At 43.2% G+C, this 24,445-nt stretch overlaps 2 protein-coding genes across 3 annotated transcripts in view; both read right to left on the bottom strand.

Moving 5' to 3' along the window:
• KIF5C (kinesin family member 5C) overlaps positions 1–6,526 on the bottom strand; it is an 85,395-nt gene extending 78,869 nt beyond the window's left edge. The window contains exon 1 of the mRNA XM_055718993.1: positions 6,253–6,526. Within this exon, the coding sequence (XP_055574968.1) occupies positions 6,253–6,378 (126 nt within the window). The 5' untranslated portion in view covers positions 6,379–6,526. The remainder of the gene's footprint in view (positions 1–6,252) is intronic.
• Positions 6,527–15,980: 9,454 nt separating this feature from the next.
• The window catches only part of EPC2 (enhancer of polycomb homolog 2), a 50,786-nt gene continuing 42,321 nt past the window's right edge, over positions 15,981–24,445 (bottom strand). Inside the window, exons 11-14 of one of the 2 annotated variants that reach the window (XM_014285672.3) lie at positions 22,720–22,850; positions 20,733–20,892; positions 18,645–18,978; positions 15,981–17,259 (exon numbers count right to left, since the gene is read on the bottom strand). In XM_014285672.3, the coding sequence (XP_014141147.2) occupies positions 17,187–17,259; positions 18,645–18,978; positions 20,733–20,892; positions 22,720–22,850 (698 nt within the window). In that variant the 3' untranslated portion in view covers positions 15,981–17,186. Of the gene's footprint in view, positions 17,260–18,644; positions 18,979–20,732; positions 20,893–22,719; positions 22,857–24,445 lie in introns of both variants that reach the window. The other variant, XM_005433168.4, reaches the window with a different exon arrangement.

Genomic DNA, 24,445 nt, shown 5'->3' with positions numbered 1-24,445 from the left:
CAGAGCTCCACATCAGCCAAATCCCCACGCAAATCCGCAAGGCTTCCTTAGGAAAGCTGCCTCCCCATGCCATACTGACCCAGCCCTGGTTATGGGACTGGACAGACACAAAGGCTGGTGATGGAGAAGGAGAATGTTTGGGGTTTGGAGCAGCTCAGAGACTTTGCAAGCCTGTATCGAGACAGGTATTTTTTCCACTGATTTACATTATGGGAGAGTAAGTAATATTGCACACTACAATTGCTTTGGTGCTTTATGGGAGTATCGCTGTGTCAAGACATAAATGTACCTTATTTCTTGATAATTACTTCTAGAACAGTTTCATTCTTTAGCCAACACACTGTAAAAACGGAAGCAAAAAAACCTACTGTGCTGGTCATCTCACCAGTCCCATCATTTTAACCTTCTACACAAGCTCCTGAGAATCAGTACGAAGCACAGCAGTATGCCTTAGGAAAACAACCACTCTCTTTAAATAACAAGCATGCAAGTAGCTCCCTGAATGGCTACCACCCCAGTTCTTCAGTAAATTAAATCGTTTCTTCTGCAAGGCACAGAAAGCCATCCGGACCCAGCGGAATCATTTTGTATTTGTTCTTTCTCAAATGAGCAGTATTATGCAATGATCTACAGGCTTCTTCTTGCGGTATCTACTGGCTTAAGCTACTGAGAGACATTACCCCCAAAAAATCAAGTGCCAGATCTGTCAGTTTTGTGCTGCTGCTGCTCTGGAAATAGGCTGACCTGAAAGCGACATAGCCCAAAGCCCCAGGGGAACAAGCACAGCACATCGTGGTTCATCTCATCCACAGAACAGGAAAATGCAGCAGGTTAGAGACATTCGCAGTTTATGCTAGGATACAGGAAAATCTCAGGGTGTAGGAAGATTAACAACACTTTTGAAAAAAACAGCTCCCACAAAGGGGTTTGTCAGCTCTTGGAGTCTTCAGATACATCGATTCCACATAAATGTCATGCTTAGCTATGCCAGCTACTTGTGTCTCAACAACAGCCCTTCACAAAACCCTTCATGCAAAACTTGCTGAGGCTTCACTGGAAAAGGAGAGTTGAGCAGAACTGGAAAACGCACAAAAGTTGCTGGGAGACACAGCAAGCATTAGCTTCCCAGATTACGTGTTCTACTAGCAAAATAGCATGCTACAGAGCCACTGACATATTTTACGCCAAGACAGAAGTCCCATCTCTCTTCACACCCTACATCAAACTGGCATGAGCTTTTTATAAAAGGTATTTATAGATACATCACGAACAAATCCTCCATAAGCATTTGTGCACTTGAAGTAGAGATGGATGCTCGGCTTTTGTTAGAAGCACAATGTACCACACCCCATGAAAAAAGCCATGCAGCACAGAGTAGGTTAATTTTTTATTTATTTTTTTTTAACTAGTCATCTATCTACTATCCCAGGGGGAGGTTTCAGGTCTGTCTTAACCATTGAGTGACAACTGCTTAACAGCATACAAAGACCTCTGTGCAGGATGGACTTTAAGAACATGTCTTCTTTTCATTAGTACAAATTCTGCTGACTTCACTGGCATACATGAAATAAAAGGGAAAGTGTATCAAAATATTCTAGGGATGGAAATAAGTGAGAATCTCTCCACAAGGCATTCCAAACAGTACTTTTAGCAGAAAGTATCAACAAAAAACCAACCACCACCCTGCTCATATTCCACCCCACCCACTGCAAAAGAATCAAGCCATCAATTTTTGCTTTTCTCCATTTCATGGAATATGACACTGCAAAACAGCGGTGACCACTGCACAGCAGCAGAGTACCAGGTGGTGATTTGGGGTTTGTTTTTAGGCACAACAGTTCATTACGTGGAACGTTTCTCAGATGAAACAAGTGATGAATTTTCCCCCGGGTGAGTGACGCGTGCCCTGCAGGGACCCCGCTGTTGCCCCTGCAGGTCTCTGCTGGTTTTGTGGTGGGCAGCCGAGTGCAGAGCTGGCGGGGAAGGCTCTGAGCTGCCCGCCTGACACCGAGCGCGCAGCACAGAACTGCAGCGCTCAGCAGCTCCTGCTAAGCTGGGCTTTACACGCGCTCGCACGCTGCAGCTCCAAAAGCAGCTGACAACCAGAATGAAGAGTCTTTTATACCCTTTCTGGTAATATTAACATGAGGTTTCCGAGCTGGCTAGAAAGATTTGGTTTAGATGTTCCTCCTTCTAAACAGGAGATATTTGCCTGAAAAATCAGTTTCTGATGAGCCTTGCACTAAAAGGCAAGCAGTCGCTCCAGACCAAATACGGTCTCCTTCACAACTAAATTCCTAAATAATTTACAACAGGGGGTAAGGGAAAAAGGCTAGAAACACTCTCCCCCATAAACCTCAGCCAGAAAAGTATCCCCACGGGGAGCATCTCGCCAGGTGCTGAGCCTCCCTGCATCCTTCCTTTGCAGATGCTGAGGAATAAAAGCACTTGGAACAACAGGGAGAATCAGGAAGAAAGCACATGCCAGAAGACTGCCCCAGTTGTTTGCTACAGCAAACAGCTCCACGCTCTCCAACAAGACTGTAAGAAGCAAGGCATCTAGAAAAATACATTTTTAGGTATGTCAGCCAACACAATCAATCAGAGAGTCACCTTGAGGTTGCAGAAGAGCAGAAACGTAAAATGGAACTGCAGTCTGTTGAGACTGTTGGGTAGCTAACCGCAAAAGAACGCAATGGATTTACCACCGTTGCCTTTTCCTGCCATGGTTAAAGATGAGATACATCTAAAAGGCTTTTATATTTTAAACTTTAAAGTAGAATCAAAATACAGTCGGTTTTCTCTAGTTTAACCTCAGGAAAATTTTAGTAAGACATTTTAATCTTCCATACTCCGCTGCGCTGCATGTGCAAAGCGCATGAAGATGGATGGAAGAGGCTGGAATATAAGACACTGGGTCAAATCCCAACCCCGAAGGGTTTAACTGGTTTGAACAGAGTGAGCGTATTGCCCTAGGGCTTCCCTGACAAAGGGCTCTGAACCACACAGCCACAGGCATCCCCAAGATACAGCTTTATTCATGGCTTGAAACATATCCTGGGGAAAGTCAAGCCTAAGTTGTTAGGCTTCCTTCATCGCTGTTGGTTTTCAAGACATCTCATCAAGTCATGATCTTTATTTTTCATTAAAAAATCTGCTCAAGGCCCTAGGTAAGCATAACAGGAGGTGACGGTGGGAAGTTCAGAAAGAACGCATTTTCCCCACAACTGTTTGTTGCGAAGGAGGAGTAAATTTATTCAGACTTACTAGTCAGAAAAAATAGGTGTCCTTTAAATCCTTTATACTTTTTTTTTTTTTACATGATGGCAGAACTCCTCTGGAGGGGGGGGGGGTGGTTTTGCTTGGTTTTTTTTTTAATTTTAACAAAACTCATTTCTTTCCAATATTTTATGGAACAAAAACAAAAGCTGCATTGCAGTGTTTTTCAAATGCTACAGTAAAACAAATTTAAAAAAGCATTTGGTTCTGGTTTGGTTTTGCTTTATATAATGTTTCTAAGAGCTTCTGAAGATGAACATGTTGCTTTTCCAGAAGGAAGTGTACTCTGGTAACGCCTTCCACCAGAACTGGGATTCCTCGCCCCTGCAAGGCTTTGTTGGTTGGAGCTAAGCAGCCACTGTAAACCAGTGAAGAATAACAACTGGTACGATTTCTACTAAGGTACTGCAGTGGTATCCACTGAAGATCAAGTTCCATCAAAGCTCAAGGAGCTCGGTACTGCGAATGAAGAGGACAAAGAACATGGGAAGATTTCCATGTTCACTTACACCTACAAAACTACAGGCACCCCCACGGAACCCCAGCCGGACGGTTTCTCTTTGGGGGGAAGCAGCTCTACTGGAGGACATGTCGCACTAATTAAGATGACTAAAATGTGCACCGAAAAAGACCTTTATGTTGCCCTGTGGAGGGAAAGGAATACTCCAAGCTTCTGACTAGATTTTCAAGATGGCAAACAACCCCCAAAAATGATCCTGCCGGAATGAGTATATACACATAAAAATAAATATTTATATGTATTTATGTAAACAAATACATGCACTTTTCTCATTTCTGCTTTTTTACACTTCCATGGCAGGACATTGAAAGCTGCTGTTATTTTTCCTTTCTACATTTAGCAAAGGAATTACCTCCTGCCTGCAGGATATAAATACCTTTTTCAAAGCATCATAGTTACTATTTTCCCAGACAACAGATACTTTATAGACAAAGATGCATTACATAATTGCACATTGACTTAGGTGGGAAAAAAAGGATTCTATATTCCACTTCTCTTAATTGAAAGATAGCATTGTTAAGGGATTTACATGGGATATACTTTAATCTACTTCTACTTCTTTAATCTATGTATTTAATCATATCTGGTATGTCTGAGAATTTCTTTGGGGGGGGGGGGGGCAGGGGGGAGAAATTTGCTGACATTTGTTCCTTAAACTTCCAAACAACTGTGCTACAGTTACGCTTTTGCTCCAAATATTTGTTGACCAAAGATAACCCTCCACTGCTGATAGAGGCTGATAACCAGTTTGGTTATTCTATTGTTAACAGACTGTTGTGGGTGTTCTGACTTTAACCCTCAAATAAAGAAAATTAGTTTGGCTACACAGAAGACAGGTAATAAGAACAAATTAAGAACCACAAATTAGCTGTTTATGTCCAGAATTATTTTTTTCTTCACATCCATAACTGTTTTGCAACTTTCATGAAAAAAGTTTATTAGAAACTCAAGGTTTTGATATCCTAACAAATCAGACCAGTAACAGCTCATCCTTTGTGTTACCAAGATCTCTATCATAAGTACAGTGTGGATCACCCTATGGCTGTAAGCACAGCAGACTGACGTGTAAAACGAAGCACTGAAGGCACGGGCTGGTCAGACAGCAACCCAAAACCACAACCGAAGTCCAAGCGCCTGCTGTTGCCTGCGTGGGCCCACCAAACCCAGCAGAGCCCCGCAGGCCAGCCCAGCCGGGAGGGACCCCCCCGGGGAAGCTCCAGCCCCAGGCCCAAGAGCCGGGGCGGCCCCTTCCCAGGCCAGGCTGGCACAGGGGCTGCGCCACGCTCGACGCCGGGCAAAGGGGCCCCATCCCGCCCCACAGCGCGCCCCCAGCCCCACACCTGGCTCATTGCAAAGCCTTTGCCATGGCCAGCAGCCTGCTCCTTGCGAGGCCGGGGGGGAGGGAACACAGAGCTCCGCGGTTGCTGCAAGCGCGTTGTCATTTGATGTTTTAATTTTTTTTTTTTTTTTTTTTTTTTTTTTTTTAATGAGAGGGAAAACGCTTCCCCTGGCGCGGGCCGTATGACGGAAGGATGCTGGGGCTGTGCCCCGCTCACGCCGCCGGGACGGGCGCGCTCCGGTGCCGGCCCGGCTTTGTCTCGCCGGGAGGGGGATGCTGCGCGGCCGCGGAGCGCTCCCGCAGCCCCGGCGGGAGGGGACCCTCCTCGGGGACCCCCTTCAGCCCCCCATCCCCCGCCTCAGCCCCCCGCGCACCGGTGAAACTTTCTCCGGCGCTGCCGCAGGGGCGCGGCGGAGCGCGGCCGGCCGCCCCCGCGGAGCGCCGAGCATGCCCAGTCACCGGCATGACATCAGCGCCGGCAGCGCGGCCGCCCCCGCGCCCCCACCCCTCCCGGCCCGGCCGGACCCCCGCGGTGGGGAGCAGCCCCCACCCCCACCCCCCCGCTATGGGGGGGCAGCCCCGCCGCCCCTCCCTCGCTCCGCCGCAGCGGGAACAATGGCCGCGGGGCCCGGCGGCGGGGCCGCGGGGAGGGATGCTCGCCCCGGTAACGGGGGGGAGGAGAGGGATGCTCGCCCCAGTACCCCAGTAACCGTGAGGGGGGGGACGGATGCTCGCGCCGGTAACGGGTAGGGCGGGAGGGTGCTCGTCCCGGTAACGGTGAGGGGGAGAGGGACGCTCGCCCCGGTAACGGTGAGGGGGCGACGAATGCTCGCCGTAGCGGGTGGGGCGGAAGGATGCTCGCCCCAGTAACGGTGGGGGGGGGAACGGATGCTCTCCCCGGCAGCGGGTAGGGCGGAGGATGCTCGCCCCGGTAACGGGGGGGGGGGGGGGGAACGAATGCTTGCCCCGGTAGCGGGTGGGGCGGAAAAATGCTCGTCCCGGTAACGGTGAGGGGGAGAGGGACGCTCGTCCCGGTAACGGGGAGGCGGGGGGGGAGGATGCTCGCCCCGCCGCGGCACCGCGCAGGCGGGAGAAGGGGCTGCGGCAGACTCACCCCGATGACAACCGTCTCCTCGCCCTTGAATTTGGGGATGAATTTGTCCCCCCGGAGAATCTCCGCCTCGTTGAGGGGCCGGAACCGGCACATCACCTTAATGCTGCACTCGGCGGGATCCGCCATGGCGGCGGGCACCGGCCGCAGGGAGCGGGCGCTCCGCCGGGCAGGTGCCGCAGACGCCCTGCTGCCGCCGGCCGGGGCGGGGCGGGGGGAGGGGCGGCAGCCGCTCGGTGCCGGCAGCGGCCGCTCAGCCCCGGTGGCCCCCGGCCAGGCGCGGCTGCGCGGGGAGGGGCGGCGGGCTGCCCCTCCCCCCCCAGCGCCCGGGCCGGGCCGCGCGGGGGCTGCCGGGAGCCGTAGTTCGCGCGCGGGGGGCGGCCGCCAGCGGCTCTAACGGCGCCCCGGGCTCCCCTCAGCGGGGGCGGGGGGACTCCCGGCTCAACGGGAGGTTACAGCGATTAACCGAGGGGTCGGTCCGGCTCGGCCTCGGACGGGGAGCGGCGTGTGCCCTCGGGCCGCAGGGCAGGTATTTCGGTATCTCGTTCCCAGCAGCACCGCCCGCCCGCTGCTCCCTGAGGGGAAAAACAAGGCGGGAACAAGGAGAGAGCCCCGGCGGCCTGTGTGTGCCCCTGACAAACCGTCTGTAACCAGGGTAAAGGGTATTCATCATTGGGATAGTCGCTCACTGCACGCAACACTCATTTCCAGTGAGGAGAAGCAGAAGCAATAGTACCTCCGAGCGATGCTCTGACCTTGTTAATTTTACAAGAAGTTTGTCACGATGCGGTCGGTGAATCAGCATCTGGGAGAAAGTGGCTGTAGCTGCTCCTATACATGGGGGGTGCTGACCCCCTCCTCCTTCCCCTGCACTTCCTGGGAACATTCCTTCCAGACCTGCTAAACACACCTGCAGCTTACCCTCCTGCCCCCAACCCGGGCCAAGGCTAGTTCCTTTCGCCACATTCATGTTATTTGAGATAGTGTAATGCAACACACGTAATCTCCGCCTCTGTCATTTTCTCCCTGCTAGACCACTTAAAGATGAATGCGACAACTGCTGGTGCCTTCTGGAAAGTTGTAGACATTCCCTGGACTTGAGCAACCACAAGCAGCTTCTGAAACTGGTTTCCTCCAGAGTGCCAGATTCATTAAATCAGCCTCAATCATACAGTCAAGATGGCAGCGGCAAGTCCGTCAACATTTCTACAGAGATTTCCCTTTCTCCTAACCACCGTGGTCGTCCTGCTGTGGATGTGAGAAGAGCAAGCCAGTTTCAAAAGCTCTCATGCCCTTCTTAAAAGCAATTACATCAGGGAGAGTTAGCAATGTGCAGCACATGATAAGACATTATTATATAATGTGATTTATTCCCGTGGATTACCAGTTATATAGCCCTTTTATTTCTCTTTATGTTTCAAGCTTTTACCCTGAATAGCAAATTTGTTAGTCATGACAAGTAGGGGCTTAGTCATAAAAGACAACCCTTTCGATGAATTAATCCTTATTTTTCTCCATTATCAAGAAGCTCATTTTGGAGCAAGACTGGCAAACCTCCGTTTTCCTGTTAGAACAGGTATAATCTGCAATCAGTAAGAATGCACTGAAGAGCCACCTTTTCTTAGCAGTTTTGTCACAGTACTACATTGTCTGTATCGCAGACAATACCGTATTGTCACAAAGCTGCTATTTTTACTACTTATTACCAAATTCCTGGGTTAAGCAGCCTAGTAGGACATTAGTTTTCAGCCAGATTCAAGTGATCGGAACTTCCTTGAGCTTGTGAACTTCTTCCAGGCTGTTCTGGATGCCTGATGGAAGGCATGATTTACTGTTTATTGGGAACCCGCTCCATATAAAACATGAACTACCAAGACACAGAAAAGTAGTCATACTCCACTGCTATAATCTTAAGCATTATCATTATTTTCTTTCAGTTCTGAAACCATACTTTTCCAGATTGTGCCCTTACAAGAAATGCCACTATAGGCATAGTTCACATGGGTTGATTGAGCGATGGTACACCAGAACTCAAGACAATTTTCTTGCTACCAGTACCACAAAAGTAAAAGAAGAGAACCTTGATGTCACCTTATTTTCCTACTTTTCCAGCAAGTTCTCCCGCTAATTACTAAGTCCACTATTTAGAACATCCTGGCAGATTAGATACAATTCGACAGTGAGCTCTGATTTTTCCTGAAAAAATTCTCAGCTGCGACAGTTCACTAAACAGCCCAAGATGTCAGAGGTCTCCAAAAGGACTTAACAATTCCCCTCCTCAAAGAGTGGGGTGAAGGGGGGACAGCCAGAAGAGAACAACAAAATTTCATTTCTCTGTGGATGAGCCATCAATATTGCCAAGCTGTTCAGGCTGCAGGAAAACCAAGCAGCAGGCATGTGGTAGAGGGTCTGAACAACAGCATAACGTGATTTCTGGTAGAGGTGGTCCCACAGAAATAAGGGAACAGACACCTGGGCATTTCAGAAGTGAAAAGCAGATTTCTGATCCACAGAGCCAAAAGAACATTGCTTCATGTCGTTGCTTCTGGGCTCCAGGAATGAGCTTTAGAGTTGGGAAGGAGCTTCAGCAGCAGAAGAACAAGGTTAAATTTCTGCTGTTACAGAAACACACACCGGTGCTGGCTAGGGACCTAACCTACCAGCAGGGAGAGCGACTTTAATGTAGATCCCATTGATCTTGGCATCTCATCAATGGCCATTGAGATAAAATTTGATGATATGCTTATTTCATCAGTGTTGAGATATGTCTATGGGTAAAGAGGTGGTAAAGAATTTCTTCCCGGAGGTACCAAAAGGGTTGGGATCCCCATAATAAAAAGCAGTTTTAAATATCGAGGATAGTGTCCTGAAGACACCATCAGGGAAAATGTTTACAAAGCCAGAACATAATGTGTTTAACAGGAATAAAAATAAATAGAAGCCAAAGACTGAAGATCAGGCAGCAAAATGAGCTGAGAAGGCAGCTAGCAGGAACCGAGATACAGAGACAGTCTAATCTGTGTACCCTTGCACCACCAAAGGCAAGGAGACATGTTTATAGCTCAGGAGAGACCAAGCTGTGAGACCATTTGTCCAGGCAAAGGAAAAAATCAATAGCAAAGTGTATAGGATCTGCAGAACTGACCCTCTCAGTCACCCAAAATGATTATCCCCAAAGCCACACCTCCTTTGATCAGACAGGTAATGATCTCTTTGGTGATTAGGGGGCACAGGGTTCCTCTTTCTCACACTTCCACAGAAAGATCAGATATTTGGAAATAGAGTACTGCAAGTTCAGAGATACTGTCAGAAAGCGCTTGGACTACACTAGCAGGGAGTTTAAGAGCAGCCATTGTTTCCAATTTGCAAAACACTTCAATATATGCTCACTTTAAAGTATATACATAAAGCATGTTAAGCACACACATAAGTCTCAATCTTCATATGAATTATTCACATGATGCATAGGCATATAAATTGTGTTAACCCACCTATAAAAAAATGGATTAGCTAAAAATAAATAAAATCAATTTTTACCACTTTGTATAAAACTGTAAAATGTTTTAGCTGCTTCAACACTCAAAATATTTTTCCAAGTTGCAGACTTTCATTTGAGTTACTCAATAAACAACTCAAAGAACTGTAAGTTGGGGGGGAAAAATTGTCTTAAGTATAGGAATTTCTAAAGCAATCCTAAAAATCCCAACCAACTAAATGAAAAAAGCCCAAACCCATTAAAAAAAGACACACAATCCCAAACCACAAAGCCTCCACACCGAGTGTCATTGTGAGGGACAACACGCCCATTGTCAACCCCCCACCACCTTTACGCGTGAAGATCCAGAAAGAGTTAAAACCGCATTACAGGCAGATGATGCCATCTTCTGGTGTCACTTACACAGCTGTTGATTTAAAACCCCGATGACTAGTCTAGTCAGATCACCATCAGGAAGATGGGGGATGATGTTATTTTAAGCATCACTTTTATCCCCAGGGCAGGGTTCAGTGAAATAACATTAATTCAGGAGGAGTCAGTGAAGCATTAGCAGTGAGGGTGGGAAAGCAAGCACCAGGCTGCCATCAATTCACAGCTAGCTGCCACCAGCCTGTCCCCAGGGCCTGAAGTCAGGCAGCGTGGGGCTGCATCATCGCAGCTTGCTGAAGCAGGGCCTTGCAGTCCGTCAAAAAATCGGACCAAACTGCTACTGAGGTTTTGAAAGTGCAACTATTAATTATGCCTAGCCTTGGTCAGCTGATCATCTTCTGCCCCATTCACTTCTTTCTGCTGTCCTTAGGAGAGTTCAACTGCTGACAGGCACCACACTAGTTTTGGTGGGGGTTTGTTTCATTTGTTGTTTTTTTACAGGCATTCCTGAATAGGCAATACTATCTTGCCAGAATATATGGTATGACACATATGGTGCTGTGGTCTGTCTTTTCACATTACCTGTCAGAACTCTGAGGCAGCACTGGTGTGCTCCCTGCTGTCAGACAAAAAGATTTAGGTTGATATATCTGTTCTGTTAAAAATTGCCTGTTATCTGCTATAGCATGGCCTTAATTCCTCCCTCCTTCACTTGCTCCTTGCTCTCCAATTGATCTTTCTATATTAACCTCCCTGTGGAATTACATTTGTGTTAAGAGTTAAATCAGCACGTAATGGACTGAAGCCAGATTGGCCTAAACAGATTTTCCCATCCTTAGTCACAGAAACAATTGTAACTTTAGAGAAAAGACGAAAAAAAAGAAAACCAAACACCAACCAACCCACAACATAACTGTGGTACAGGGGAAAGGCTGTTCTGGCACACCGACAGGGCTCCAGACATCTAATTTCCTGCACAGATTTTGGGCCGTTGTGTTTCTTCACGCCTGCACATCCACTCACGCCGAGACTGTGCAGGGACTCCGGGCTCACTAGGTGATTTTCACATCTGGTACAGGAACCAGCACTTTCAACACCACTACGTATGAAGCACGAATGGGAAGATGATGCTGATACTCAGAGAAAAGAATGGACAAAGCCACTAAGTGGTGGACACCGCGCAAGTTCAGAAAGCAGTTCAGGTGCTTCACTGTTACTCCCTTTTAGTTTTCAGATTTTAGTCCTATTTCCATTGCTCTTTTTTTTTTTTTTTTCTTCTCCTTTAAACTACCTGGCAACAATACTGACTGTGATTAAATGGGGTTAAATTTATAGCAAAATGTGACTTGCATAGGCGCTCTTCATTTTTTGTTCTAAATGACGCCATTACAAAAAAATCCAACCCACACACAGATTGCATTTTAAGATACACCAGGTGACTCAGAAACAAGCAAGTCACTGGGAAAACAGGGAACTTAACCTGAAACTCCTTTTTCCTCTGGTATAACAGAAAGGCACTTTGGAAACAAACATTCTCACATTAGAGACTGGCATTCTGGGTACTGACAGTCACTGCAGCAGGATGGCACACATCAAACTGTTGCCTGTTGGAAAGAGAACTCTCAAAACACACTCTGTTTAGAGAGGAGATGATGTTTTATTCTGTGCAGGGTGCTCAGTGCTCTATTCCCACCAATCAAGCACACCTACTAGGATCCCTCATCAAATATTTACACGAGAGTTACAAAGCTCCACTTAACTAATACAATTATTCTGCCTACCTAATACATATTCACTGTGCTGAGCTCATCAGGTTTTCCGTGCCTGCGCAGGAATTGTGCTGAGCCAGCAAAAGTCTTTTATGCCTGTGCAGGGGTCTCAAGAGAGTCTTTGGTGGTCATTTGGGGAGGAATACCCCTACTCTTTTTTTTATTCTTTTTATGGCCATGCATCATCTGAGGACACCAGAGCCCCTCTTTATCTTGCCAGCTTCTTGTTAACAAGATCTGTGTCCTTGGTCAGGAGATGTTGTCCTCCTCTGGAACTTCCTGGCCTTCATTCAGTCATCTATTAAAAAAAAAAAAAAAAAAAGGCTGTAAAATATATTTTAGATAATTCTCATTCTAAACCTTGACAGACATTTACAGTTTCCTTCACAGCCAATCTTTGACCTTCCCTCTACAAAATCAGCATCAAAACCAGTTTAGGGATAAGCGAGAACTTCACATCTCTAGTTTCAGCCATTGCTGCTGGGTTTCTGCAAGCAGGGCGCTGGTGTTCCTAGGTCTTGCCTTAACACAGTCAGCAAAGACGCAACTACCCTCAGTCAGCAGAAGTTACCTGAAAGTGTTCTGAAGCCACTCCTCTGAGAGAGCTCCGTGTTCACTAGCAGGCCAAGGCACACAAGTACTTTGTGAGCTAGGTGCTTTTAAAAGGACAAAATAACATGCGAGTAAGAATTGCAGCCTGCTTCAAACTCTTATTCTCAGCCAATGGCTTTCTCACCAAATTGGAATGAAATCAGTGTTACGTTCTCTAGAAGCGCATCTTTACATTCTCCTTCTGGCCATTTCAGTAAAGTTTTGTAAAGAAAATTATCCACATGTATTCCCATTTCATACATGTACTATTCTCTCACATCATCACTGGCCTACAAGAGAAATGCTGCCATTAAATGCATTTAGGCACTCTGCAAATAGCTGTACGGCTGCTTTATTTCTGTGTGGGCTAGAGCAATGTATGTAACAGGGTATCTATAATGTGACCTCTGTTAAAGAAAAGCAACAGGCTCCCCAGGGTGAAAAACTCCAGGCAACGCAGTTCCAGGAGGACAAGCTGGGACACACAACAGCCCTCATTACAGATCTGCTCCCCACCACCTCGCATGCCCTGCCTTCACCACTGCCCTCACCCAAAAGCTGCCTGTTCCTTCCCCCCAGAAATCCCGCCCCGAGCGGCTGCCTGCTTCACGGTGCTTCCTGGCTACACGCTATTCCACAGTGGAGCCCCACATGCCAACATACCACTGCATCCACGTCAACTGGTCAGGATGGCTTTCCTGGGAGATCAAACCAACCCAGGGTTGCTTTGGCTCACAGACAGCAATTGCCCATATCTAATGTGTTCCACATAATTAGCTGGTTAGATGAGAAGAAAACCAATCATTTTCCACATGCCTTTTTGTTCAAGTGTAAACACGTGGATCTTAAAAGCTAACCCAACTTACATTGCCAACTTAGGTTGGGTCTGGAAACATTTCCTCTCTGTTACATGTGTCTTTCCTTTTTTCTTCTTCCCCAAGTAGCAATTTACTGTGAAGACAAGCTGTAATTTGTAACGGTTATTCTCCATCCTTCTAAAAGTAAGTCTGAATATTGCAAAACCTAGAAGTAGAATAAATAGGGAAGTGAGATTTGAAACCATTTCTCAAGTCAAATCCAGGAAGCCTGTCAAGATGACAATCCTGTATAAGGAGCATTTAGTTTTCTGTAGCTTTCAGAGCTTCAAACACAATGTGAATTTCTAGCAGGACACGCTATTTGGAAGGTCTCAGTCATTCTTCCTGTATGGTACTGGGAACTGAGTGGAAGGCTGACCAGCTGCGACCACGATGCCGAGTCCACTTCAGGATCATCAGTCACCTGGAAGGCTGCACTGTCTGATGATCCTGCTTCAAAAAAAAAATCTTAATTACTGCAATAAGGAAATAGGAAACATTCCTGTTATTCTCTACAAAGGAGCTGGAGATAGTAAAGGAAAATGGACTATCGGGGAAGGAAAAGTGAGTCACAAAGTCATTAGCCTCAGGAAAACCACAAAGGGCTGCAGAAACTGTCGTCTTGTTTGTCGGGGCAAAATACCCCCAACGTACAGCCTGCTATAGTGGAGTAAAGAAAAGTGACAACAGAACAGGATAGTTAAGATGTTGTTTGGAAAGGAGAGGAAAAGCCCTACAGCAGAACTAGAAACAAAATGCCTACAATTAAACACATACCAAAACTCCAGTCAATCTATAGATTAAATCAATTAGATAAACCTTATTAGAAAAATAATCAGCATTTCCTACCATCTGGCATTTAAGGAAAAACTCTGCACATTACACTTGAAGTCCAATATAAATTGCTGTAGATTCAAAAATCTTGCCTCAACAACAGCCTCTAATATGTAACAGAACAACAAACACTATTCAAATCATATCGCAGATATGCATGATGTGCAAGTAAGGGAATTAAAGAATGTTAGATCCTCAAACACTTTTGAAACAGCACACAAAAATAATGCAGTCCTTGGCACTGCCTGCTGTACATCAGGATCATAAGGTAGAAGACACCAGCAATATTCCCTTAATTTTATTTTTTTTCCCCATGCAGATTTCTGTGGACTACAGCATTATTCATCACTCCCCTTTTCTTGCACTTGAGCCATGCAATTAATTGTTAGATATTCTTAAAATGACTACTCTAGTTCTACTTTACAGAAAGCTACATCAATACTAATCCTTTAAATGAAACTCATTCAACATACAGCACATGTGCTATTATAGCCTTTGGAGTTTATGAAATCCTTTTTCCCACCTCACATTTTTCCAGAATCTATTGTAACTTAAAAAACCTTTAGCTGGAGCCTCTAATAATCAGATGAGGATTAGATCACACCAAGTCACAGATAGGCAGCAATCTTTGGGACATTTTCGATCCAATTTACCCTAAAAGTCTCCCATGTAGTGACCAGAGTCTATACTGCAGAGCTCAGCAGCTGTCATTTGCTAGGTATACAACTTGCAATCCACAAAAGAAATTACTTCATGTTTCCATTAAACCTCAGAAAGGTTTTGGGGGTATGTTAGAGAAGCAAGGTTATTTGTCTGTATCAAGGAGAATAACTTCTTTCCTTTTCACTCAGTTCTGCAACAATTCTGCTTTCAAAAAAAGTAAAATACATTATTCATACTTCAGACTACACAGTCATAGTCATTCCCAGAAATGAACCAAGGGCTACAGAACCTTAGACACATGTGAAAAGGTGACGGACACATAGGGAGCAGCGGCTCCGGTGCAGGCTGAGCGAGGCACAAGCAGCATTTGCACAGGCACCTCCCCGCTGTGCCGGCACCCTCAGCCCTGCCACCCGCCCCGCCTGACCAAGGTGGTGACACTATTGTCGTGGGTGCCTTTGACTATTCGCAAGAAATACAATCTATTCTCATCTTGCCTTGCAGACTTTGTACTGAATAGAAAATACAATATCAGCTAAGCAAAAAAGTTAATTTTAGACATCAGAGTTTCTGACAAGCTCCCAGTATTTAAAGCTCTGCAAACGTTTTTAACTGTCAAAACTTTTAACTTACAGAACGTAAGACAAAACATGTTTAAAGACAACTGCGATTAAAAATAGCTCTTTATATAAAAAGCCAAGAGGAAAAATACACTGACTGCATGACATACAGGCAAACCACATCTTGACTTCCATGGGGCAGGGGCTGGACTTGACAATGTCCTGAAGTTCTTATAAATCACAGAAGCGTTGAGGTTGAAAGGAAATACAGAAACATTATCCAAATTACAGGTGGAGAATGAACAAAACAGCAGAAAATTCAACTGATTCGCCCAAACTAATACCTGAAGTTCCTTTGGCAGAACAAGAAACTGTTGTCTCGTCCTGATTATGCCCAGGGTCTCAGGTCCCAACTACTGGACCATCCCTCCCCTACCGCATACGGTAAGCACAGGAAATAATCACGTAATCGGAAACCTTTTGGAAAAAAGTGCACATGCTTTGGTCAAAAGTCATCAAAAGACTACCACTAACCTCCAAAATTTACACTTCTATTGCTTGCACATTGTGAAATAAACACATATGCAACATGTCCGTGTTTTGATATGTATTTTTATTTCCCTGCAGTTTTCACTTATCAAGAACAAGTAACAGGGAAAGTTGTCTGAACTAGTGCATAAACAAACATTCTGAAACACCACTACACGTATCTAATTTACAAGAACCGTATAAAAAAAGTCACTAAAACACTACACTACGAAGGTGTCCAACGCTTACAGTCAGACTTTTTCCAACCCGTTACTTGCCTTGTAGCCACAGGAAAACTCTCCAAAATTGAAAAGACAATCTTGCCACAACCCTCCCTCCCCCCCACCACCTGGGATGGCTCGATATCTAGACATCCAATAATTAATTATTGCAATGATATATAATGCAATACATACCTGGTAAAATATCCTTTATGTGGTGTGTTACAGTTTTAAAGCCAGTTAAAATATGCAGTCTTCAGATAAAATGTAATCAGTTGAAAATTTTCTCATATCTGCACAATTTTATATGTGCTAGATGCATAATTTTTCTAGTCAGTTTTTTTTTCCTGTGTAATTATTTTTTATAAACTGGTATTATAAATAGAAATATACATTCAAAATATATGGAAAAGTGAGTTACTACATTAAATTTGCATGTATCGATCCATCCCTTTCCCCTGCACAGTAATAGAAAATACTATTTTGCCTTGAACTTCATATTTGACAGTGAAATGCCACTAAAGTATTTACCAAAAAGTCCATCTAGTCAAATTGTGAAACAAAATGAACCAAGTGAAAACTTTACATTTCCTTTAGAAAAAAATTACAAGAATTTTGTTTCCTAGCTATGAATCTTTAACTTTTTTTTTAGACACAAAGTTGGATTTATTTGTACAAGATACAAAATGTAAACATGGCAAAATAAATAGTTAAAACAAGTGATGCAGGATCCCATTTCATGCTCATGATCCCATTAAAGAATTATTTTTTAATCCATTCAGTTGCAAATTCAAGTGCAAAAGCATGATGATGAATATCTACTATTCAAGTAACAGAAATAATATTGATGATACAAATAAACTATTTTACAAGGTAGTGATTTTCCCAATTTTACAAAATTTACATTATATATCGACTTAATACACGATATAATGATAGTCCATTTAGGTCCATTTTAGTTCTCTGTGATCCACAGAGTGCTGTATTTTGCACTCGGTTGGAATATAAATGACTACACCATTAGCACAGGTTGAGACACTGGTTTGAGGTTATGTCACTTCCATGGCTACTGTTGTCTCTGCTATGCCATTTAAACCCAGTCGTTCTGGTTCATGATTCTCTCTGCAATAAAAGAAATATTCAATAGTTACAGGTAGAACATATTTTCTTACACAGTTTTAATGATTTATTACATGTGCTTTGTTTTGTTTGTTTTTTTTTTTTTTTTTTACACAGCTGTTAGCCTGGATCAGGGAGAAAACACGTACTAGAAACAGATTATTTAAAACTAAATACTAAGTTTTACTCCACTAACTGCAGTCCCTTCTACAAGATTCTTGCATTTAACTGTAAATTACCAGCCTAAGTTATAGGTAAAAGTACTAAAGAGTCTCCTGAAGAAGGAAAGTCAAGATATATTATGATGACTGACTCACAGTAAAGCGTTATTCTAACATAATCCTCTCCCACCCACACCAATTCCACTTTAGCACTAGTGCAAGAAATCTTAAATGTTTTTTCAATTTGTTATCATTCTTTGTAGAAAAGCCCAAGACCTGTTCAGCTAAGGTGGTACTTTTCACAGCATTTGCTGACATGACTTGAAATACCCCTCTGACTTGAGGGAAATAAGAACTAAATGTGTTACTGATACAAAAGTATGCTTTAAGGCACGGCTGCTAATTTAAAAATACCTTTTTCCTCAATCTATAGTGACTAAATTATACATGCCATTTTCCATCTCAAAAAACTCTAAAATTTTAACCTCTGCAGGAGCGTTATGAAATAATCAGGAAGCCACATTTGCTAATGGCCATTTTTCACTTTTCTAATTCATCACAAACTTTACTTTTTTTTTTTTTTTAAACATCATACAATCCAGCAAAGGCTTCAACCAAAGCCCAAATATCACCATTTTCAGAAAACATAGCCAGCTGCAAGCTCCTGCCACTCCTGTGAAACATCTTCTAAGTATCCTGAACCAAGAGTGCTGCTGTTCAATGAGAATAAATCTCTTGTCTATATACATAAGATGCAGGCTGGCACATAAAAGTGGTTTACACTTCACATACACATATATCTGTATGTATATATAAAATAGGTACGTCCAGCTTGCATCTTACACAAAGTTATGGAGAGATGTGCAGGGTTTGATAGAATCTACCTGGAAGTGCTGCATGAGAGAAGGGACAAATGAAAATGGTTAAAATGAAGCCATTTTAAACACAGCAGAAGTTTACCAAAACTACTGGTGCCTAAAATCAGCGTGAATTATTTGGGGGTTAATATACAAAACAGCTCTTGCAGTTTGTCACAGCCACCGCGAAGCTGCCAGCAGCTGGATGTTTTTGTGAGGCTGAAGCTATACTGAGAAGTCTCTTGGAGGTGGAAACAATTCTGTTTAGTACTCTAGGGCCGAGTTGGGCATTTCTGTGGAGGCATTTCTGTAGCACAAAGGAAACTTCAAACAAAAGTAACTTCAAACTTCAAAAAGGCTCCATGCTTACCTTGCTATACTGCTGATGGCACTGCTAGAAGTTACCTTTGGCACTCTGTCCATACTGGCAGCAACTGTGGCGAGTTTTAAGGCTGTTGGCGATGGTGCTGAAGTCCTTGTATTGATATGCACATTGACTGGAGAAACAACACTGACATTGTTGAGGTGCACTGCATTTGTCAGGCAAGAATTGTTCATGGGAAGCGTCTGAGGGCTGCTTGTGCACAATGCTGGAATTAAGTGGTTTGTGGTGGTGTGGCCAACTGTCCTTACAAGCTGTACAGTTGAAATCCCTGGGCTGGATGATAAAGCCATGTTGGTGGAGTACAAAGTTCTGGAGGTTCCTGTTACAAACCAAAAGTTGTTAAGTTAAAAATATGCCATTCCTCGGATTCAATTCCAAAGATTAACTTCAAGGGTAATGCTTTAAAGTATACACATCACTGGAATTGTGCAACAATGTTTTTTTTTTAAAGATCTGCAAAGTGTAAAACTTTAGAAATATTTCTAGCTAACATTAGGAACATGGCATGTTTTTTCATTCACAAGAACATCAGCAAGTGAAAGAAGCTGACAAATAACTTTCATATGACAAAGAGCTTTTACACTGCCCAACCTGGTACACCTCTTTTTAGGTGCTTTAAATCAAAGGGGCAACACTCCCCATACAAGTGTATTGGCTGGGGACTACCTCAGCTAGGCAACCTCAGAGACCGACTGCGAAGCCAAATTCCGATGCTTTGAATCACCCCCTACCTTGTTCTGCTGGTAACGTAAAGAGGTTCTGGGGACCAGACTCTCTCAGTGCAGCAAAACTAGGGATCTAAGGCTGGGCAAATTAGAAAACTCTGTTCAGATTATGCTGCAGTGCTCTGTTCACACTCCTGAGGTGTGAGAAACTTCACGTTTCATAGCGTGTATTAAAACCAGAGGCTCTCAAATATCATCTTGGCATCCTAGCTATTCACTGTTCTCCTTTTGATCACAGGGGAACTAGATCCTTGTTTGATCCCTAGAGGATTCTTATTCCTGAAAAAAATTTGCTTTCAGCTAACATCTCCTAATTTACAAGTCTTCCTGTCCTGAACAGGAATAGCTCCTTCCCACCATTGCCACTCACAGCTTTAGAAGAGTAACAGCAGTCTGATTTTGTATGCATAATATCTGTAATGGTTTTCATCAATCGTAAAGCTGTGTACCACATACTGACATGGTACACTGCCCTGTGCCTGATCTTATACCCCTCAAAACACCACCCTCCCAGATATGATCTTGGAGAACTGTACATAGATGTCTTTTTCTTTCTTGGAACTGTTCCAGTATATTGATTTTATTCAGCTGTGGTTTTTCCTCCCTCGATTCATTTCATATTATCATTAACCCAGCCTGGCAGAAGGTCTATAAAACTAATCACATCATTAGCTGTTAAAACAACAAATTACTCTAAAAACCTTTTATGTCTTATGGCAGTCAAATGCCAAATAACATTTGTCTCTCGGCAACATGGCTACTACACCAGCATGACTGGCACTACTGCCTCCTGGTAGCAGAGGTTCAGAAAGAGGGGTGGCGGGAAGGTAGTGAAGGCCAATGTCTACACTTTTTCCTGAATTTGGGAGAAATCCTAAATGCAATGAAACCTGAAACTCACAGTAAAGTCAGAAGAATTGCCAGTAGTCGTCCATTAGTATGTTTTTGTCTCAATATGCCAGTGAGATAATGACCAAATAACGTAACAACTTTTCTACTTCCTTCTTAAAGTACTTAATGTTTTAAGCAATTGATTTTAATTACAAATTCACACTGTTTTTAAAATGCTGTCACTTACGCTTCTGATCATGACAGATAATTAAAAAGATTAAATCCTACATAAGAAAACAGAAAATGCTCTTCCAATGCAAAAGAGCATTTGCTAGTTTTATTACCATACTAACCTACACACCAGTGCACAACAGTATTTTAAGGAACAGTATTCAGAATATCACAATTAATATATTTGATTTGTTTATGATTATTAATAGTATTTTAGAAATCAGAAATAAGACCAGTTGACATATTCTCAGCTAGTACTAGACCGTGAGTTTTAAGAAATCATCACCTGAAGGCTGGAGAACACCATTAATATTGTTGTGGCTGGTGTTTTGTTCCTTCGTTACCTCACTGCGACTAGGAGCAGGTGCACTAACCACTGCAGATGCAGCAAAGTGGGCGCTGGCTGAATCAAGTGTTTTTGACATACAGTCAGAGGTGCTGGAGCCCTGTGGGAAGAAAAAATTTTTTTTTTCTTTATAATTATTCAAGTATAAAAATAAACTAAGTTACAATTGCTATAATGCAGAGTTACCAGCAAATAAATACATCAATCTTCTAAGTGTAATCTAATGCATCATAACATTAAATATTTCCATTTCACAAGTCTGATGAAAAACTGGAAATTAGTGTCCAAATGAGCATCGGGTAAGTCCTGCCCAATTCAGCCAGTCAACAGCAAATGCAGTTCTTGGCAAAACAGATCACCTTCATAATATGTTGGTCAGCCTGGAGAAGGGAAGGCTCCGTGGAGGCGCTCCAGTGCCCTCCCAGTACCTAAAGGGGCCGACGTGAATGCTGGGGAGGGGCTCTTTATCAGCGAGCACAGTGACAGGATGAGGAGGGTAACAGCTCTGAACTAAAAGAGGGCAGATGCAGATCAGATATCAGGAGGCGGTGGGCCAGGCTGCCCAGAGCAGCTGTGGGTGCCCCATCCCTGGCAGTGCTCCAGGCCAGGCTGGATGGGGCTGGGAGCAGCCTGGGCTGGGGGGGGGGGGGGGTGTGTGTGTCCCTGCCAGCCCAAACTGTTCTGTGATTCTGTGCATTTAAGAAGATTCCTCTAGAACAACTGACTATGCCTTAAGTTTCCTTCTCTCTTCTGTCTCCAGGCAGCAAGTATACTGCAACTGCAAGTCTGAAGAATTTTCAGTATTCATGGTACATTCATTCTCATGGAGTAATTTCTGCTACCACTTAACTGCCCATCACATTCTGGAAGTACACATCTTTTATTAGTCCAGTTTCTTTGAAAGATACCCTGAAATGGCTGCATGTATCATTCTGCAGCCTCAGTTTATACGAACTCAGAAAATTACTTTGCATAGGCAGAGTGTCTTAAAAATCCAAAATTCATTCCTCTTGTTTAAATATTCTGGTGTCCTGTCTTTACACATACAGAAAATGTAATCAGTAACAACCAATACAGAATCCCTGACTAACCAAAGCAGAAAACACTGAAAGGAAGGGACAAACAGCACTGGCAATTAGATAGAATATGCTCAAAGTAAAATAAGTTTTCCTAGAAACAGACAACGGCAACAGCTGTTATATTTTCTTAGTAAGAAACTAACAGAAAACTAAGCTTAACAGAAAAACACATATTCTTCACTTGCAAGGCATTACAGAGGAAAAATATGATTCTTTTAGAAGACAGGAGTAGTAACACTGCAGATGGGGAAGAGGAAGGAATGAAAATATGCAAAACTACATTTTTCCTCCTCAGAACCTACCAATTTTTTAGTATTCACTGAGCATCTGTTTGTAACAGAATACATTACCTCATAAAGTAGTTTTAATAAAGAAGTCTCTTTGGAGCACTTACAAAAGGAGGACAAAACTGGTGAAAATAGCATGACCTGACAGAGCACTGGCTATTTCTACACTGACCTACTCTGTGGATGCAACTAATGCATTAAAATATGAAATCTCTTACTCAACTTTTAAAATGTAGCCATGTTATATAACTTACAAAAAAAAAACCCCCCAAAACAAAAAAAAAAACAAACCAACAACCCAACAACAACAGGTTGTGATGCTAAAACTTAAAATATTCTCTTGTTCCAAATAGAAAAATGAAGGCAAGGTATTTGTACTAGCTACAGCATAAGTTGCTTTCCAAGCACTGTACAGCAAACTGGAAAAGCATCTTGACCAAAAGTATTCTACGCTCATTCTAAAATTTAACGTATTTACTGTGTTATATTTAGCTTAAGAGATAAAAAATACAGAAGCAAGAAGGAAGGTATCAGCACATGACAACATTTAAGGTGCATTACCTGTGCTTTCGGATGCGTCTGTTGTGAGGAATGCTGAGATTGCTGTTTCTGCTGAAGCTGAGCAAGCTGTTGCCTCTGCATTTGAACTAACTGCTGTTGATGTGTCTGAAATTGCTCCTCTGTGATACCCCCTGTTACTACCGAAAAGAAAGGGAAGCAGCGTTAGATATTCTTGCATTTCAGATATATTTTGTGCAGGCCTATCTATGTTGGATCACAAATGGTTGAAGGCAACATACACTGTGTTAGACACCTGCAGAGATCATCATATACCCTTATGTAAAGGAGAGGTCAAGCTAAACTTATTTTGTTCTTTCAGCACTAAATCAAATTACAACAAAAGAATTCATAGCTTTCATTGTTTTTAAGCAGTTTCTATCTTTGGTGGCTTTCTCTACAGTAGCTTTAAGCAAACACTTAAAGAAATTATTTTCCTGCCTCTCAGAAAACAGCAGTCACAGCTGCAGAAGGAGTACACTGGGCTGAGCTGGGTGCCTTCCCTCGCAGTGAACATGGGGAGTTAATCCTTGTACAGCTTTCCTTCCTACAGTCCCTTATCACTGCCCTTTTCACCGACACCAGAAAGGACTTCGCGTCTGCCAGGCATACGCTTCCTTTGAGAACGCCTACCTAAACAGCACAACCAGAATTCATATATTCAAACAGTTTGTATACAGTGCTATACCAACCCTCACTTGAAAAAGCTATAAACTAATACACAATGACAAAGCTAATCTCCAGGCCTAAAACTTAGTAAATGTCTGTAAATATCACAAATATTTTGCAAATCTAGTTTGACCTCCTTATTTCACACCTCCCACCCCCAACCTCTACTTGAAGGAAACTCTTAACTTTCACCTGAACAGGATTTTCTCTATTTTGTTCTGAACTATTTTTTTTCAAATCTGAAGCTGTCACTCATCTCAAAACACCTGGATTCTGCAGGAATATCACCTTATCAAGAGACACTACACTAGCATTAAAATAGGAAGTGATCTATCTTTCAGGGTCTGGCTCTTTCACCTACTAGTTGTAACACTTGTGGTTGTCCTGAAATTCCTTTCTTGAGTAAATACCAAAATTAAGACTGTGACTATTTAGAAATTAGTACTGGCACTTGTTCCTTACTGCTACATTCTTAAAACAGGTTTCAACTATGTTAGGAGGGCACTTAAAATCCAATGAGTTATGCAGATAATTTTATTGGATTCTGGGAATATTATCATTTCCAACACATTCCAAAACCAAATTTATTTTGTATTTAGCTTTACTGTGTTCCTCTTGAAGATTACCTATTACTGCAAGCATTTAATTCTGAGTTCAGTCAGCTAAACCTGCTAAGTTCCCTTACAATAGTCTCCCAAAACGTGTTGTATTACTAAAGGCAAGAGAGCCAAGAACAGCATTATGGAACATTACATATATATGTATTTCTATTTTTAGGTTCTGAGGTAACAAATTCCAGAACATGTATTTTGTTTTTATAAAAAAGTGTTTTAGAACAAGCTTAGACTACACTTAGCCGTAATCAGCTGTCATTTCTCAGCAATACAGGGGTATTCATCTAGACTCAAAGTTCATTATTCTACAGGCTGTAAAGACGTAACACGGAAAGCAGTCTCTGCATCGAGGGGTCATCTGATTTAGCCCACATATCAATTCTATGTTTCCAATCTCCCTTCATTCTCAGTTTGACACAGTCCATGAAGTCATCAAACACACTATT

The sequence above is a fragment of the Falco cherrug genome, chromosome 8 (genome assembly GCF_023634085.1).
Source record: "Falco cherrug isolate bFalChe1 chromosome 8, bFalChe1.pri, whole genome shotgun sequence".
In the NCBI taxonomy this organism is placed as follows: domain Eukaryota; kingdom Metazoa; phylum Chordata; class Aves; order Falconiformes; family Falconidae; genus Falco; species Falco cherrug.
Note: the sequence above shows the minus strand (reverse complement) of the source record. Positions and strands in the feature narration are given on the sequence as shown.